At 39.9% G+C, this 18,703-nt stretch overlaps 1 protein-coding gene across 1 annotated transcript in view; it reads left to right on the forward strand.

The window, feature by feature from the left end:
* RPH3AL (rabphilin 3A like (without C2 domains)) overlaps positions 1 to 18,703 on the forward strand; it is a 186,771-nt gene that overhangs the window by 131,502 nt on the left and 36,566 nt on the right. The window contains exons 4-5 of the mRNA XM_089664526.1: positions 7,741 to 7,870; positions 12,870 to 12,956. Coding sequence (XP_089520652.1) covers positions 7,741 to 7,870; positions 12,870 to 12,956 — 217 coding nt within the window. The remainder of the gene's footprint in view (positions 1 to 7,740; positions 7,871 to 12,869; positions 12,957 to 18,703) is intronic.

Consider the following 18,703-nt stretch of genomic DNA (forward strand, 5'->3'; position numbering starts at 1 on the left):
GTAGTTTTGAAAAATATAAAACCAACATGATACTTCATATGGCTTGAAGTTCACAATGCAACAATTACAACTCCACATGTTTAGCCAAAGTTCTGGCTTTTTCAAGAGATTTACAGGTAGTTGCATGTAATTGCTACTAGAAAACTAAAATACAACAATAAACAATTTTAACTTTATTTCAGGTACTTATATAGGGCTGTCAATTTACACAGCGCTTTACATATATATATATATATATATATATATATATATATATATATATATATATATATATATATATATATATTGTACGTTTACTTTACAGAATTACAAAAAATAGTAACAGAATCATCAACACAGTACATACAAAATCAATATCTACTAAATATGTTTTTTTGTGGGGTTAACCCGCCGAAGCCGTTCTTACCAGGTGTGTCTTGATATATGAAAAACCCAGCAAACAAGCATCCACGTCTATATCCTCAAAAGAGAGCAAGATGAGCCAAAAGAGGGAAAAACCTATGCCCCACCACCTCAACAAAAAAAAACATATATATATATATATATATATATATATATATATATAGGATATTTATATAAAATATTAAATTGGCGAGCTTATTTACCTCAGGGAATCCAGCAATAAAAATCAGCAACAAAATACTTTTAAGGTTGCAGGAGAAACCCCACCAAACAGTCAAAGAGACCTTCAAATTTAGGACAGAAAAAAAGGAACAAAAAAAGGTATTCAACTAAACATGACAAAACGAAATTAACCACCCTAAAACTTTCTTACATACTATGTGCTTCCGAGGTCACAGGCTGGGTGTAACAGCCATACTGTCAGCAAAAGCTGGCTTAAAAATCCCCCCCTGCCAATAATTACCAGCCAGGTGCAGATGCCCATATTGGGCCCATACATGCTCACAAGCCCTCCAGAAGTGACATCACACACGTGTGCAGAAACCCCACGGTACCATCTTGGAACATCCATTGTTGCCCAAACACAGAGTCCAAGTAGGGTTCGCCTAAGCCAACCAAAAGGCTGGAAGTTGGAACCTTGTGGCAGACAGACCCACTAGAGTGCACTGCCCCATAAGGGGACACACAGCACCCTCCTCCTGGATAGCGCTCCCAGGTGGCCGATGGTCGATCAAGAACGCTAAAAAAAATCCCTATTCACAAATAGGAAATCAATAAATATAGAAAAAGCATATCAGCAGCAAAGATCGATGTGGTATCTACAACACCTACACCTGGTAAACAATTGGAACAACCTCTCAAGTAAACCCACAAAAAAGCCCCATTATTAACCTAGCCATGAGCTGTATTTAAAAAATTCAATATATAATTCACAATCAAAAAAGATTAATATTTATTATTTACAATTTACAAGATCCAATTGAGACACCATTTCATGGACCAATCCATAGCACTTTCACCAGAGCTGCACCAGGGCCCTTTGTCCGGGAAATTTGTTTGGCAGATAGCATATATATCCACTTTGTTTCACATTGTAAAAGAGGTTTGTCCACATCACCTTCACGTTCATGTGGAGGTATATGGTTCAGAGCAAAAAACTGAATTTTAGCTAAGTCAAACCTATGGTACAAACCCACATGTTGACTGATGGGTGTTTCCATTTTCTTTTTAGAAATTAGTGCTACATGATCGCGAACTCTCAAACGGTCTTTTGTTTTTTTCTACATAGAAAGCACCACACTCACATCTCATAAGGTATATTATTGCACATGTCTGGCAATTCGCAAAGAATCTTGGAGTATACAGTAAGTGCGACCATTGGGTAAAGTAATTTGACCTACTTGAGGAATAAATCTACAAAAACTGCACCTTCCACATGGGGCTGTGCCAGTTCTCTTTTGGTCTATCCCTTGGTTTATTTGAATAATGGTTCTGAACCAACTGATCGTTAAGAGATGAAGACCTCCTATAGGTTATTTCAGGATAGTTATTCACATATTTGGATACTGTGCTATCCGCCTTTAGTAAATACCAGTATTTATTCAATATTTGACAAACCTCTCTGTGCTGCATCGAATATCTTGTAATTAACTTGACATTTTTAGTACCATAATTTTATCTTTTTCTTCTTATGAATTAATGATTGCCTATCCTGACTATTAGCCCTTTGATATGCTTTTTTGAGGCATGACTTGCTGTATGCCCTTTCTCTTAAATGATTTTGGAGGACTTTTGCCTCCACTTCAAAATCATCTTGATTAGTACAATTTCTCTTCAACCAAAGATATTGGCTATAGGGTATGCGTGACACCAAAGGCGCCGAATGGGAACTGGTGGCAAGTAAGATGGCATTGCCTGAGGATGGTTTTCTAAAGAGGGTGGAGCCTTTACAACCACCTCCTTCAATAAAGATCTGAACATCCAAAAAACAGATTGTCTCCTGATGACAATTCATTGTAAATTTTAGGTTATTGCTGTTTTGCCTCAAAATGGACATGAATGACTGTAAATCAGCTAGTGACCCAGGCCATATCATAAAGACATCATCAGCAAAACTGCGCCAGATTAGTACCTTATTAAGATATTCCTGAATATCCTAGCTAAAAAAAAGCTCCCGCTCACCCCCAGGTACAAGTTGGCATACGATGGGGCACACCTTGTCCCCATCACAACCCCCTTCACCTGGAGGTAGTGGGAGCATCCAAACATAAACATATTATCGGTCAAAACAAACCATAGAAGATCAAGGATGAATTGATTGTATTGACTAGCAGATTCTGTAAGGCAACCTTTGCCTGACAAAATAGGTCTTCCAGGGGGATGAGTCAAATTTTTATGAATATAGGTAAAGCATACAGGGTAGGCATTCAAGAAGTCTTAACATTCAAAAATTCCCATGTTTTCTTATCAGTAACACCTGCATTGTAAGATCAACTGATTAGGCTTCTATACTTAGTTGTTATTTGATCAAAATGAGTAGCAGAGATTTGCTTATACCATTCTCGGTTGTTTAAAATATCCATAACCATTTCCTCATACTGTTTGGAGTCCATTACCATCAGATTACAACCCTTATCGGATGGTTTGATAACAATCTGACGGTTATGGCTCAAACTTGCCGCGGCTGAAAATGTTTTGAAAATTATCTTTAATGACTTTTAAAGTGGAGAATACAAAACAAAGCCTATTGGGCATACCCAGGCTTGATCAAATCACAAATAATAGTAAAAAAAAAAAAAACGAGGCAAAGCATAAGGTGAATGACAAGAAACAGATGACTGTGACGATTGTGCGCCATAGAGCCATGGATGCTGTACATGAACAGCCATCTTGTTAGGTCGCAGCCATGTTGTCTCTCCTGTCCTCCCTCTTCCCTTTTGAATGGAATGTGAAGCTGTAAGTGAACAGAGGTCAAAAGTGCCTCTTATCCTAAATGAACATAGCTAGATGAGCTCCATGGCTGTAAACCACTAATTAGTCTGGTTCCAGGGGGTCTGCTTGAAAACCACTTTCCTCTGCCCGATTGTAAAACAATAACTCAGTCAGTCATGACCTGTTAGCCCATTAGGGTTAGAGTGTGCCATAAAATGTACATTCCACATGTCATTTTTCATACAAATTTATAAACTTCAGGAACTGGGCACATTAATATGAAGTATATATTCGGATAGGTCATTTTAATATGAGTCACATGACACCTTACATCTCTATGTTAGCGCCTACAAGAGAGTAGAAAGTAATCTTTTATCCAGAGTGGCAGGATATGCTATGTTTGGTACCTGTGTGTTTGGAATATAATTCTAAATATTAATCTGCCAGTTGCTACCTGTACCTATTATTATTATTATTATTATTATTATTATTATTCAGTATTAATATAGCGCCAAAGGGTTTGCTCAGCGCTGTACAATAGTGGGGGGGGACAGAACCTGAGACAAAACAGTACAATACAATACACGATGGGTTCAAGGGCCCTGCTCTTTCAAGCTTACAATGTAGGAGATTGAAGGTTATTGACCGTAGTATGAAATTGTAAGGGATTTGGTCACAACCTTGGTTACTGCCTAACACCCATCCCCAAATTGGATGATTGGCCATTTGTTCTCAGGAGACACCCCTTTGAGATGATCGAAAAAAAGACTGTCAGCCTGGAGAAAAATGAGCTCTCCTTTTAACATTGATTAGGAACCATCTAAGAGCCAAAGCAGCCTTTTGTTTGGACGATTGGACTCTGCTCAAACCAAGGACTTTTGCAAGTATTCTGCCTTCTGAACTTCTTTCTTTTATTTTCCTGTTGTTTTATTGCTCTCTTTATATCTTTGTTACATCTTTTTCTGTAAATATTTTAATTGCACCAGTTTGACCTTTTTAGTAATAAATCCTAATTTCTGAAAAGTGTTGAACTGTCTCTAAAGAATCCCTGTCTCTGAAGAGTGCTACTGTATGTAATAATCCTCTGATTACATCTGTCTGTGGTGACAGTGTGTATTACAGAAGCTTATACTAATAGTGTTACTGCTAAGATTTGTGAGTTTCCAACTCCTCTGTAAAAAGGTGGTGGTGGCAGTGTGAAGGGTTAATTGCGTAATTAACCTGACCCAGGAACATTTGCTCTCAGGCTGCTGTCACATAGATTGTGGTCCTGCGAGCTGCAAAATCTTTGTGCAGGGCGCAGCTGAGAGTGGCATTGTTACGCAAGTGACCGCGTGATGTGAGATCAGCTGGTCGTTCGTTCACGAGTTGGTGAGAAGGGCTGGGGTCTGACGCCACGCACAGTCACAATGACAACCTCACCCAATGAGATCACAGGGCTTAGATATGGCAGAAGACAATTCCCACAGAAGAAGATCACTGACAACCCACACCGAGCAATTCTGTGACAAGAGGTAGAGAACCATCACTTGATCCTAATCAGAGGTGGAAGGGACTGATTCGGAAGAGTCAATCCAGATATGCCACACCTTCATAAATTTAGCGGGACACCCCCGAGATTCAGAAGTATATTTATACATAGGGAGAACCAGGGGTGGACTGACAGCTCATAGGGCCCCCGGGCAATAGGGGATCATGGGGCCCCTGTGTCCTTGCCCAAACTCAAAAAAGGCTATGAAAAAGGTACCAGGGGCATCTCATAGGGCCCTCTACTGACCCCGGGCCCTCGGCAGTGCCCGAGTTTCCAAATGGTCAGTCCGCCCCTGGGGAGAACCATATTAACCAGTTGTTTCCAGAAACTGGATGTGGGAGCATGAGGAGACATCCACTTTAATAGTATCGCTTTGCGAGCATAAAAAAGCAAGAAACCAATCGAGGTTCTCATGGTGCGAGAGATAGCTAAGGCCTGAATCAAACCCAACAGACAAACCTCAATAGATAGTGGTACAAGAACCGTGGTTATAGAGGATATAATGTCAACAACATTTGTCCAGTACCTCTGATAACAGGGCAGCTCCAGAAGATATGTAAACGGCTGTCTTTTGACCTGATGTTAAGTTGTATGTTGATCTTCCTTTCCATTTTACTCGTTCAATTTCCTTGGTAACCTGCTGGGTAAATGCCCAAATATTAGGATTCCCTTGTAAAGTGGGAAATACTTTGGATTTTTTTTTGTAAAGTTGGGGGGAGGGAAAATTAATGGAGTAGAAGCAGATGCTCCTGAAAGAAGCCCAACTTTATCTCCAATTGCCACAAGGGCACCAGATTCATCTGAATAGTTTATTTTATCCCACAGCTCCATTAAGCCATTCAATGCCTTCATATCATTTATTGTCATACTAGTTAATAGATGATTATCCAAAGATTTGAATTCAGATTCTGAATTCTTTTTGTCATAGAGGACCTTTAAACTCAATCTCTGGGCAAACAAGTGCACATCTTTAATCAACTCAAAGCAATCAATCTTTTGTTCAGGTTTTTAATATATAAAGACACACCTGGTAAGGACGGCCTTGGTGGATTAACCCCACAAAAACCCACATTTAGTAGATATTCGTAGATATTGATTTTGTATGTATTGTATTGATGATTCTGTTACTATTTTTTTGTAATTCTGTAAAGTTAAAATTGTTTATTGTTGTATCGTAGTTTTCTAGTAGCAATTACATGTAACTACCTGTAAAACTCCTGAAGAAGCCAGAACTTTGGTTAAACATGTGGAGTTGGAATTGTTACATTGTGAACTTCAAGCCATATGAAGTATCATGTTGGTTTATATTTTTCAAAGCTACTAATGTGATGTAGTTTTTTTTCTATGTTAATATGGAATTAAGCTTTGTATTGATTTTAATACATACGAACTATCAAATTGAGCACTTAAAATCTCTTTTCTTCTCATATAATGCCAGTCTTTCTTATTGTTGTGTCATAAACACTGAGTTTAACTAAGGCAAGTGAGGCCTGCAGTTCTTTAGATGTTCTGGGTTTATTTGTAGGCCGGCCACTCCTGGAAAGGGTTACCACTGCTCTTTTTTCCATTTTTGAATAATGGCTCTTACTGTGGTTCACTGGAGTCCCAAAGCCTTAGAAAGGCTGGGTAACCCTTTCCTGACTGATACATATCAAATACTTTGTTTCTCACCCGTTCTTGAATTGCTATGGATCGTAGTATGATGGTTTGTGAGTTGTTTTTTTTTTAGCCTGCTTCACTTTGTCAGACATATTCTATTTAAGTGATTTCTTGATTCAACAGGTCTCCCAGTTATCTGGCCTAGGTGTAGCAAGTTAAATTTAACTCAGTTTTCCAAAGAAATGTGGTTAATCGCAGTTCATTTATGATTTAGTAATGGGGAAGGGGGGGAGTAATTACTTTTTTCTCATAGGGCCTGGCAGGTTTGGACAGCTTTTTTCCCTTAATAAATTAAATTATGATTTGAAGTCTGCATTTTGTATTGACTATGGTTATCTTTGTGTAATAATAAAATTTTGTGATGATCTGAATCATTTAAGTGTGACAAATATGCAAAAAAAAAAAATCTGGAAGGGGGCAAATACATTTTCCCAGCACTGTACTCTGTATGTGTTTCTATTTCTGTTTGTGATCCCATTAGGGGATTTCCCCTCACTTTCCATCCTGTTGACCGCAAAAGAAGTTAGAGGAAATCTTCCTAAGGGAGCACAGTAAAGTTTGATACATTGTGTCCCAGAGGGGAGATCTTTTCAACCTATCCAAGGTCCCCAGCCCTATCCAAAACTAGCAAAAAATAGTTGAGTTTCAAAGAAGTTACTATGATGTCAGACAGACAGACAAATACCGTACATTGTGGCGGGTGCAGTGTTCTCAAATATGGATCTCCCTACCTGTTCTAAGGTAGATATCTCTCTGTCTATGACTACTTTAAGGGGTTATAGTTAGATCTACCAAAGGCTGTATTTTTAAAACTATGAAAAAAATAGTCATGCTAGTAATTGCCATATCAATTATAAAATCAGGTTTAAGGTACAACAATTTGTAAGAATCAATATATTCTTTTTATTAGATTATCCCAACTTGTTTAATTATTCAGGCAAAACCTTTAATAAGATAATATTTTGCTGGGTTTCTCAACATGGCAAAATATTTGATGACGTTGGGTACATTTCTGTTCAGTTATTTTGTGCATATTTTATGTGCTGCTGTACAGATGGCATTCTTTTGAATCCCGGTACACTATTCTTTAGTAAACCACTCCAGCTCTCAGCAGCAGTGAAAGCAAGTTAAGATTGTAGTTATCAGCATTACGTGTAGGAAGATATCAGCATCCATCAAATCCATTATGATGATGAATTTATTCCTTTTGCTTGCAGGCGCCTTGTGGAGAGATTAGAAAACATGCGGAAAAATGTGATGGGAAATGGGATGTCACAGTGTTTGCTTTGTGGAGAGCACCTTGGATTATTGGGCACAACGTCTGTCTTCTGTCAAGACTGTAAGAAGGTAATATAATAAATTTTTAAAGACTTTTATTAAAGGAAAATATATTTCATGTTCTTTTTTCAAAATATCACACACACTCATAAAAGAAACCAAAATGTATATAATTTCAGTAAGCAGCCAGTTGTAAGAAATTGGATGAATCAAAATGTGGCCTGTTCAGCAGGGACCAGCTGAATTTCAATCCATTTACGGATGCTCCCACTTGACACAAGTCGATCTAACGAGCAACTTCTCTTAAATGGGACTAGTGGCAACTTCTGTTCAATCAGCGCCTGCAGCCAATCGGCTGCAGAGCTGATAGGTGTATTCTGACAGCAAAACAGCCCTGCTGTCAGAAAATAATAGCATAGCAGGGAGATTTCCTCCATCCACTTTAGTTGCGTGGATTGGGGCCTCAGTCACTATAACCTCATGTAGGGAGATTAAGCATTAAGTATCCCTAATTAAATGCAATATGTCTTACAGCTGTATGTAGCCAGCTTGAGATACCGTATGTTTACATTTTCTGGACTCTGCAGGCTTTCCTAAACTGAGTGTGTTTGCTTCTGCCTCATAACTTTGAGAAGGAATCTCCAGTAACAAGTGTAAGGCAATCACTGAGTTAAGAATACTTGTTTACCCCAGCCATTCACTGAGGAATTTGTTCAGTGGTGTGAGCTGAGGGAAAGTGATAAATGTTAGAGAAACCTTCCAGAGTGTTTCCAACCTGGGTCTTGCCCCAGACAAGGCTTATGCTAAAGGTTTAGGGAATTAATTCAGCTTGGAACTTCCATAATCAATTTTACTGAGGTGTAAAGTTTAAGTGAGATTTCAAATGCTGATATATGCAGCCTAGACCCAGTCTGTGTGGACACTGTGGCAAATCTACCAGGCTACACTCCTAAGCTATGCTGGAAAATGGGAAAGTGACCTACAACTACAGGTTGTACCACTAGACTCAAATTTGAGCAACTACTCAAATTTGAGCAACTACTAAGTCTTCCTCCTGTAATGCTGCTGGGGTGGACATTAGTTACAAAGTACTACTCCAGTGGTACATGGTCCCCACTAGGCTAGCCTTCATCAATCCTAACACTTCTGCACATGCTATCATGGCAATTTGAAAGGAGACACCTTTGTCCATATTTAGGAGACCTGTTTGGTAGGGCAGCATTTGTGGTGCCAGGTTTATGATATGCTGAACACACCTTTCTGTCAATTGGTGCAACTACATATGCTCGAGGCCCTCCTTAACCGTAAACCAGATGGCCTATCCCAAATCCCAATTTACTCTCATGATGCCTATCTTTACAGCCACGAGCAGGAGATTGCGAAAGAATGGCTCTCTGGGCACCTGTCGATCTCAGAGGTCAAATTGCATGTATATTGGACCCTACTCCACAAAAAAAACTTTCCGCTTGGCTCCATGGCAATATGCCCAAATTTTGCCAAGCCTGGGAACAATAGAATCTTTTAAATACAAGGACCATGGTAGACTCAGGTGTACGCAACCCCCCCAATAAATAAACACACACACACGGTGGTATCAAAAGGTTTTGAAACTAGCTTTATTACGAAGTCTTCTTTGTCAAGGACCTTCTGCTTTCAAAGCTGAATCTCCACAATGTTGTCAAAACAGCGACCTTTGAGCTGGATATTCATCTTCAGGAAGAGGGCGAAGTCTGCAGGAGCCAAATCTGGTGAGAAGGGTAGGTGTGGAAGGGAAATCATTGCAGCCTGGGGATGAACTTGGCAGCAACACGGTGCATGTTTAAATCACACATGAAGATTGCCTGGACTGTTGTGTATGACACGCAGACAATGGCAGCAGTGTTGTGGATTGTTCTCAGATGATCATCATGCACAAGCTGCCAAATTGTTTCAACATTTCAACATTTTTGGAGGTTGAGCTCGTTGAAGGTCTTCCTGATCTTTCCTTGTCTTTCAGTGATGTCCTTCAGATCTTGAAGCAAATGTGCCACTCAAAACACCTTGAACGACTCATTGCAGCATCCCTATAAACTTGCCAAATCACGTCAAACATCTCTGTGGCAGATTTGCCCAGTTTCACACAGAACTTCATATTTAGCAGACGTGATTCTCAGAGCCTAAGGGTGCCATTCCAGTGGCCACCAGCAGGTGTCTCCCAGCAGTCAGCTTATCCTAGTAATTAGGCTGCACCTGATACTGGCCACTGGGAATTTAATCCCTTCCTTGATGAAGATTGGTGCTTCATTGTTGAACCATTCACTACCTGATCCTGTGCCTTGTATCCTGTGACCTGCTTCCAGTTCCCTGTACCCCTGCATCCAGTACTCTGTTCTCTTTGATTTGCTTTATCTATCACAGCTAAAGCACATTGTCAGTAAGGTTGCTGGGCATTCCCCCTTTTATAGTAAGGGAGCTAGCTTAATCAAAAGCCTCCTTATTGACCCTGTGAAGCCAGTTGACCGAAATTCAAGAGCCAGGCAGAACACTGTGAATACATAAGTGAAATTCCACAGTACCATAATTTGTCAGGTCTGCAAACTGCAAATGTGCAGGATTCACTGCAAACCCATGGTAGCGGCTAACTCGAATATCATTCCTATTTGATTACTCACGAGAAGACCTATTTTCAGATTTAATACTTTTTTTGAATCCACATAGCATACATGTTGAGAGGTGAAAGGGGTGTCTTAAAGCGTCATTAAAACCAGAATGTAAAAAAAAATAATAATCACATTAAATATTGCATGGTATACAACACAACCTCAGCATTTTTACATTTGTTTTATGTAACGTAAAATAAACCTTGCTGATCCTACCATTCAGCAGTACTACCTTAATATCCGTGTCCCTGCTTCAGATTCTGATCCTATGGAGTGGCCATTGCCACCATTAGTGTGCATGTACCTGTTTCAGGGCACGGGCAATCAATTCACTTCCTCAATTTTTGCAGAAACGGGTTGATATCTCAAACTTGTTTAGATGACCTATATACCATACGTCATCAGCTTACTGGAGGCTCCTCCCACTGATCTTTCCTTGCAGATGGATCAAGCAGGAAAAGATCACCTCTACAAAACAAACTGGAAAGTAAGGTATTTACATGGTATTTTTTGCAGCAGTTCACTGCCATTGATCTTTATAGATATTGTTATAGCACTTAAATGACAGCGAACTGCTGTGTGTTTAATATCACTATAACAGTTTTACAAGTGCACACTCACTGGATCAAGCAGCGTCAAAAATAAGCCAACCTTAGTTACTACTAAGAGCAAAGGCACCATGTTCCCAACTGTTTGTGTATTTTGTGCACAATTTGGATGTCTCTTCCCAGCAGGAGAATGATTTTTGTCAAGTGGTGAGATGTAACCATTCAAACTGATGAAGTGTACGTGATGTATATCTTCTGGTGTAGGGACTCCTCTCTATCATTATGTATTTGTATTTAGGACAAAACATTAAGCATGTTGAAGAACTCTGAAGTGACAAATGATTGACTGTTTTCATTGTCCAAAACCACATACATCCAGCTTTCTTTGGTTCCTCTCAAGGAAACACCTTGACCAAACATTTTTTGGCACTAGTTTTCTCTGAATGTCCCATGTGACATAGTTCATTATATTTTGAAACCATCACTGGAGCCAATTGCTCATGCTTTTCCTCACCATGCTTTTAAGTGTATGTATTTTGAAGGGGCTTCTGTGAAAGGCTGACACATGCATATCACTGTTATATTCTGAAAACACTTAACCTAAACCTAGCAATCTCTGATCAAGTCATCTGTGGGTGTACAACCGCTAAAGCAAATGGCATGGATCCTTAGAAACCACCTGCATTCTTCAAAGTGCTTTTCCTTGAATACACAACATTTTCAGAGGGGGGTGTGCTTTGCTGCAAATGAGACAGTAGGAGCTTTGGTCTTTTCACCTTTGATCATGGTCACCACTGGTAGTGGTGAAAGTGGATGTAACTCCTGTCTTAACATTTAAGACAATGGAGGGGATTTACTAAAACTAGAGAGTGGAAAATCTGGTGCAGCTCTGCATAGAAACCAATCAGCTTCCAGGTTTTATTGTCAAATTTTAATTGAACAAGCTGAAGTTAGAAGCTGCTTGGCTACCATGCATAGCTGCACCAGATTCAGAGTGCACCTGTTATAGTAAATCCCCCCCTTTGCCTTTGTATTTAGGGTTGAGGTTTCCTTTTCTGGTAGTTGTAGTGCTAAGAATGCTTAATTCAATCATTGAGAATCTTGGGTCATTTTTAGCTCTGATTAAGTCTTTGATAAACTCTCAGAACAAGAAGAAAGATGGAGATAAGATTAGATGTTTCCCTTTATACACTGAATCCACTGTTGGCCATTTTTATTGCATATTGTAAGGTAATCTTATTACGACTGGGTTTACACCATCTGCAGTAAGGTAAAAAAAAAAAAAAACTTCTGCCTATACAGCCATTTTAAATATGGGTGTAACAACGTGTTAGCATTTAATCTGATTCTCAGTTAACTTCAGGGACATTGTGATTTCTAAGCTTGTCATGTACAGAGAAGTTTCCAAAATGAAAGAAAAAATTAATGTACGTTAACTTAAAACTGCAAAATACGAATGTGTTGTGGAAAGAAATAGGAGCACCATCAGGGAAACCACACAAAAACAAAGTATGTACCAACTCCAACAAGATAATTTTTAATATTTTAACTTAAATGTAGCACAATGAGAAACTATTTTTACTACTGTTTCATCATCTGAAAAACATCCAGCAGGCAGAATAGAAAAGTCAAATCTGTAAAATTTCTCTGTCGATTAATTAAAGAAAGCTGGCCATTACATGAAAGGTAGCTACAAGGAAAAGTAGCCCTACAAAGCTACACAGGAAGAAGATATTTAAATTAGACAAGACCTTTTTATTGCAACGTCTGTGCATCCTACCAGTTTCCTTAAATCAAGTAAAGACCTTTAGGAAATAACTAAATCTGGAGTATAAAAATAGATAAGCTAAAAGTGCACTGATCTGTTTCTTTCTCCCACAGAAAGTCTGCACTAAATGTGGAATTGAAACTGTTGGCAGCCTGAAGCGACCCACATGGCTCTGTAAAATCTGTAGTGAGCAGAGAGAGGTAAATTGAGTGTTCTCCTTATGTTTTGTGCACCATTTGTTTAATTCCATAACAAACAGAAAATGCTTTTCTATTAACTTTATTACAACCTATAATTGCCAAGGATTGTAACTGAAAGTCATATTTTTTTTTTTGTTCTGTTAAATTGGGAAGTTTTGTCAAACTAGCAGAGCGGTAACAAAGAATATAGTATGCTTAACTGTGCTTTAAAGCTAAACTCCAGGCACAAAAGCTTTCATTGAGATATATACCTCAATAGCTACAAAGGGTATAAATCCACTTTGATTGCACTAAATGCCCAGGGAAACCCAGACATTACTGCATGAAAGTAGCAGTGACATCATCACTGCGCTGCACAGAGCCTGTGCAGAGAGCAGAGCTGTGGGAGGGACCCAGCAAGCCCCACCCACAACAGGCTGCCTGCAGAAAACTACAGGAGAGGGTGGAGACAAGACCAGTAGCAGTGACTGGTCTTTATTACAGGAAACGCTTGCACAGAGGAAACATTTTACATTGGATTACTGCACAAATCTGGAAGAAATACACTATGATTCAAGAAGAATTCACATGGCAAATGTAGTTCATGGCAGTCAGAGTACAGCCTTAACCACCATCTTGGTTCTGCAAACCTAAGGATTATAGGATATGTTTTCCAAGTGTATGAAGGAGCACACTGACATATACCTACCACATCAACACTAGACCAGGGCTTCTCCACTAGTGGTACATGAAGCAGTAATTTCAAATAGCTGAGTCATATCAGTGACTTATTTATTATGAAAAAGGCATGTCTTTTTTATTTCTATAGAGGCAGCACCGTAATGTTTTCACGGCTAAGAGACAGCAGAGCAACCATTTCTGCAGCCTTTTACAGAGTACATAGTCATTAATCTTTGATGCTGCTCACAAAGTAACATACAATTTGATGTTTTTACTGCAAACTCTTTGACACATGAATGAAAAGATAAGAGAAACCGCCCAGATATCAAATGACATAAACACATGTGATATATTTGCACAGGATAATACATTTATTGCAAATATAAAAGGTTCCAAAAAACATGCATAGATCAAAACCAGCCCTTTAGTTAGTCCATAACCTCTCAAGAAGGCCAAGAGAAACTTCACAGATACTACATCGATGTGCCCAAAGAACCAAATTTTGTGTGACTGGTAAGGAAACAAAAGGGACTCAAAATGAATATTATAAACAAAATGATAGCATCCACTTACACCAGGGACCCGGTCTAAAAACAGCTGTGTGGCGTATTGTAGAAGAGAAATCCAACTTCCCACCTAATGGCGAATCAGCTGGGAGTAGGAGGAGCCACAGCCAGAGGAAGCGGTTCGCCACGTCGGGCCACCAGTGCCAACGGGGCTGAACTGTGCAAGCACCAGTCCCCTGCACGCCAGTCGGAAACGCATCAGCTAGCTGCCACATTCTACATCACTTCCTGGAAACCATAAAAAGTGTCCCTCCATTTCCAGCAATGCAATTTGAGGTGCAGTCTCTTTTTCAAGCTAAACATGGAGACAGGATTATAAAATTTGAATCTCATGGGGAGGGGCGGAGTGAGTGGCCAGTAAACTAGAGCATGCCCACTACACCAGTCTCACCAAAAAAAAAAAATTTAAAAAATTATAAATAAACCGCTTTACCAGTAGATGAAGAAGCAGCATATAACAAAAATAAACTGAATACAAAAACAAAAAATCAAAGACCCACCACTTAATCTGTTACACAAATATACTAATCAATAAATTAACATGCAATACATATAACATTTAATTTTAATGGCATTGTACATCTTTTTTCGCTCATAGCAGGATTCATAGTCTTTTAAAACTTCTTGGTTAGTCCATTTTCTTAATAGACAACAAAAAATAGCATATTAATTTAAAGGCAAGCATTTAGATCTAAAATGCCCCAGAGCATCATCTGAACATGAATTAGTATGTTGAAATGAGTAGCTTGAGAAATGCATTTAAATGGTGATGAGCTCTTCATATGTATGGAGATGTATAACTAATGGTGTGTTCATAATGAATTAAGACTGCTTGATGGTAGAGACATTACTGATATCTAATTTTATAAGTAATGCACAGTCTGACAGTTTAGCAGTATATAATTGCCAGCCTGAACTTTAGGGTTGTGAAATCTTCTAGATGAATGTGTACAATAGAGCAACATCTATTTGATGCATTGCTGGAATAATACGTGTCTGTTGTAGCTAGGAGACTCTATTTTATGAGCAAGGTTTGTACTGTAATTATGTAGAGGTCAACTGCACAGCTGAGATTTTGAAGAATTTATAGGTTTGATTTTGCTGACAATGCTGTGTAGAGTATGCGTTATTTTCCACTTGAACCTTTGTGTTGTTAGCCTTGATGCTGTTGCTTTACTTTGGATAACCTGTATCTTTTCCACTGTCTTAAAGTAAGTCAAATGTTTTAGGAAGACCCCATGCAAATAATTAGAATGATGTTCTAGTGGTAGTTTAGTTATATTTTATGTGCATTACACTGCTGGAGGTCCTTGCACAGCATTAAGAGTAGCTGCCCTCTGGAGTCTTATTGCCTACATTCCCTGTAAGGTACTGCTTAGTCAAAAAATATACTCTGCATTGTTGTAGATGTTTTTCAGCAGAGGACCTACCAACAGAAGCAGAGGAAGATGGTCAGACCGCAGTGGGGAAAGAAAAATGGGGAGAGCATGAAGACATTTCCAGGGCAGGACCCATCAAAGAGCTTAAATTCCAACTCCTCTTTATTGTCCTGCTTCCCAGTCCTCAAATACCCCTCCATACACCTATTTTTAAAAATGTTGTTATATTTTTATTTAATACAGGTCAGGTAGTTACAGTATAATATAGCACTATCAATGTATGCAGTGCTTTACATAATCTAAATTAATATATTTTTAAATTTACATATATTTTAATATGCACTGCTCAAAAAAATTAAAGGAACACTTTGAAAACACATCAGATCTCAATGGGGAAAAATATCATGCTGGATATCTATACCAATATGAACTTGTTAGGAACGTAAGGATGCCCCATCATTTGATGGACATGAAAATGATCAACCTACAGAGGACTGAATTCAAAGACACCCTGAAAATCAAAGTGAAAACATGATGCAGCAGCCTAGTCCATTTTTGCTTTAAATTTCATTACAACAACTCAAAATGGTATTTAGTAGTTTGTATGGCCCCACGTGCTTGTATACATGCCTGACAATTCCGTGGCCTGCTCCTAATGAGATTATGGATGGTGTCCTTGGGTATTTCCTCCCAGATCTGGACCAGGGCATCACTGAGCTCCTGGACAGTCTGAGGTGCAAGCTGGCAGCATCGGATGGACCAAAACATGATATCCCGGAGGTGTTCTATTTGATTTAGATCTGACAAGCATAGGGGCCATTCAATGATATCAACTCCTTCATCCTCCAGGAACTGCCTGCATACTCTTGCCACATGAGGCCGGTCATTGTCATGCACCAGGAGGAACCCAGGACCCACTGCACCAGGGTTTGACAATGGGTTCAAGGATTTCATCCCAATACCTAATGGCAGTCGGGTGCCATTGTCTAGCCTGTAGAGGTCTGTGCATCCCTCCATGGATATGCCTCCCCAAACCATCACTGACCCACCACCAAAACGGTTATGCTGAACGATGTTACAGGCAGCATAACATTCTCCACAGCTTCTCCAAACTCTTTCACGTCTGTCACATGTGCTCAGGGTGAACCTGCTCTCTTCTGTGAAAAGCACAGGGCACCAGTGGTGGACCTGCCAATTCTGGTGTTCAATGGCAAATGCCAATTGAGCTCTATGGTGCCAGTCAGTGAGCACAGGGCTCACTAGAGGACATTATGCCAGCCTCATGAAGTCTGTTTGATTGTTTGGTCAGAGATGTTCACACCAGTGGCCTGCTGGACCTTCTACAGCCCTGTACAGCTCTCCTAGAGTAACTGCCTGTCTCCTGGAATCTCCTCCATGCTCTTGAGACTGTGCTGGCAGACACAGCAAACCTTCTGGCACATATTGATGTGCCATCCTGGAGGAGTTGGTCTGCCTGTGCAACCTCTGTAGGGTCCAGGTATCACCTCATGCTACCAGTAGTGACACTGAGCCTAACCAAATGCAAAACTAGTGAAAAAAAGTCAGAAAAGATGAGTGGGGGAAAAAAATGTCAGTGTCCTCCACCTGTAAAGCCATTCCTGTTTTGGGGGTCATCTTGTTATTACCCATCTAGTGCACCTGTTAATTTCATTAACACCAAAGCAGCTGAAACTGATTAACAACCCCCTCTACTACTAAACTGACCAGATCAATATCCCAGAAGTTTAATTGACTTGATGTTATACTCTGATTAAAAAGTGTTCCTTTCATCTTTGAGGTGTGTGTATGTATATATTTCTGTGTATATCTATCTATCTATATATATAAAAAAATCATGTACATTCACATCCCTTCCTAACCCTTGAGCATACAATCTAAGGGCCAAATTAGACAGGAGCCATTTAACCTACCAGCAACCCAAGTGCTGCCAGGCAGAAGTGCTAACCATGTAGCCACTGTGCTTCACCGCATACATATTAGCCTGCATGAATACATGAATGCCACACATATTAATTCCATCTGTCCGTGGCAGCACACATAACAATCGGGGCCCTTGGGCTTTGTGATCCTCTCTGCTAGCTAAACAGCTGTAGAGCAAATCAGGTTTCCCAAGCAAATGCTCTCTCCCCTTTCCAGTCCAGGGGGGTGTAGGTATTCTCACGGAGTCCTTCTCCTGGGCTGCTGTTGGGGCGGTGGCTGCTACCAGGCCTTTAATCTGGGCCACTCCTTCCCTGCTGCCAGGTGGTCCTCTCTCAGGGGGATGGTGAAGTCCACAGCTTTTCTCCTTTCAGGCTCCCTCCCAAGCTCCTGCACCTCAACCTCTCTCTTCCACCTCCTCCATCCTACTCCTACTACTCCTACTGAGCAGACTTATCCTTATTCTTAAGGGTTGTCCTGGCCCCTTGCCAAGCCTCCTGTTGGGGATTGGCCAGGATCCTTCAAGAGTACAAGTCAGAAACTCCTCAGATCCACCCACTGCCTCTAGACCTTCCTCCAAAGCTCTAGAGCAGGGGGAAATTCCAGAGGAGCTGGCCTGCAGAGCCTCTCAGCCCTGACCAAAATTTGACGACCTGACTATCACACCCAGGTTGCTACTCAACCCTCCTTTGTGACGATCATGATTCTAGCTCCCCCTAGCTAACTAAGACGCTACATTCACCCCCCACTAAAAACACAGCCATGTCCTCATTTGCTGGGGGCAAAACAAAAATGGCTGTTGAGCCCAGGAGCAGGGCATCCCTCACAAGGGTATAAAACTGGATAGGGGAAATATAATAAAATATATATACAAATAAATGATGCCGTAGAAAAATAAATGCAAATCCACACACACATATATACTGTGTGTGTGTGTATATATATATGTGTGTGTGTGTGTGTGTGTGTGTAAAATATGCACATAAACATATATGTAGAAGAGCAAACAAGTACATGAAGTACCTTCCCCTTAAGGGAAATACTTCATGATGTGCAGAAATCATCTTCTTGGTTCTGTAGCAGAGAGACAGCCATCCTGGAACTTGCAGAACAGTGGATAAGAAAGAAGAAAAATGCAATCCTAGCACTAGCTAGCTAACTATATAATGTAGCAATATTATTTGGAGAGGAGCCCCTCCTAAAG

This window comes from Staurois parvus, unplaced genomic scaffold, assembly GCF_062004578.1.
Source record: "Staurois parvus isolate SC_StPar_1 unplaced genomic scaffold, SC_StPar_1.0 ptg001932l, whole genome shotgun sequence".
Taxonomy (NCBI): domain Eukaryota; kingdom Metazoa; phylum Chordata; class Amphibia; order Anura; family Ranidae; genus Staurois; species Staurois parvus.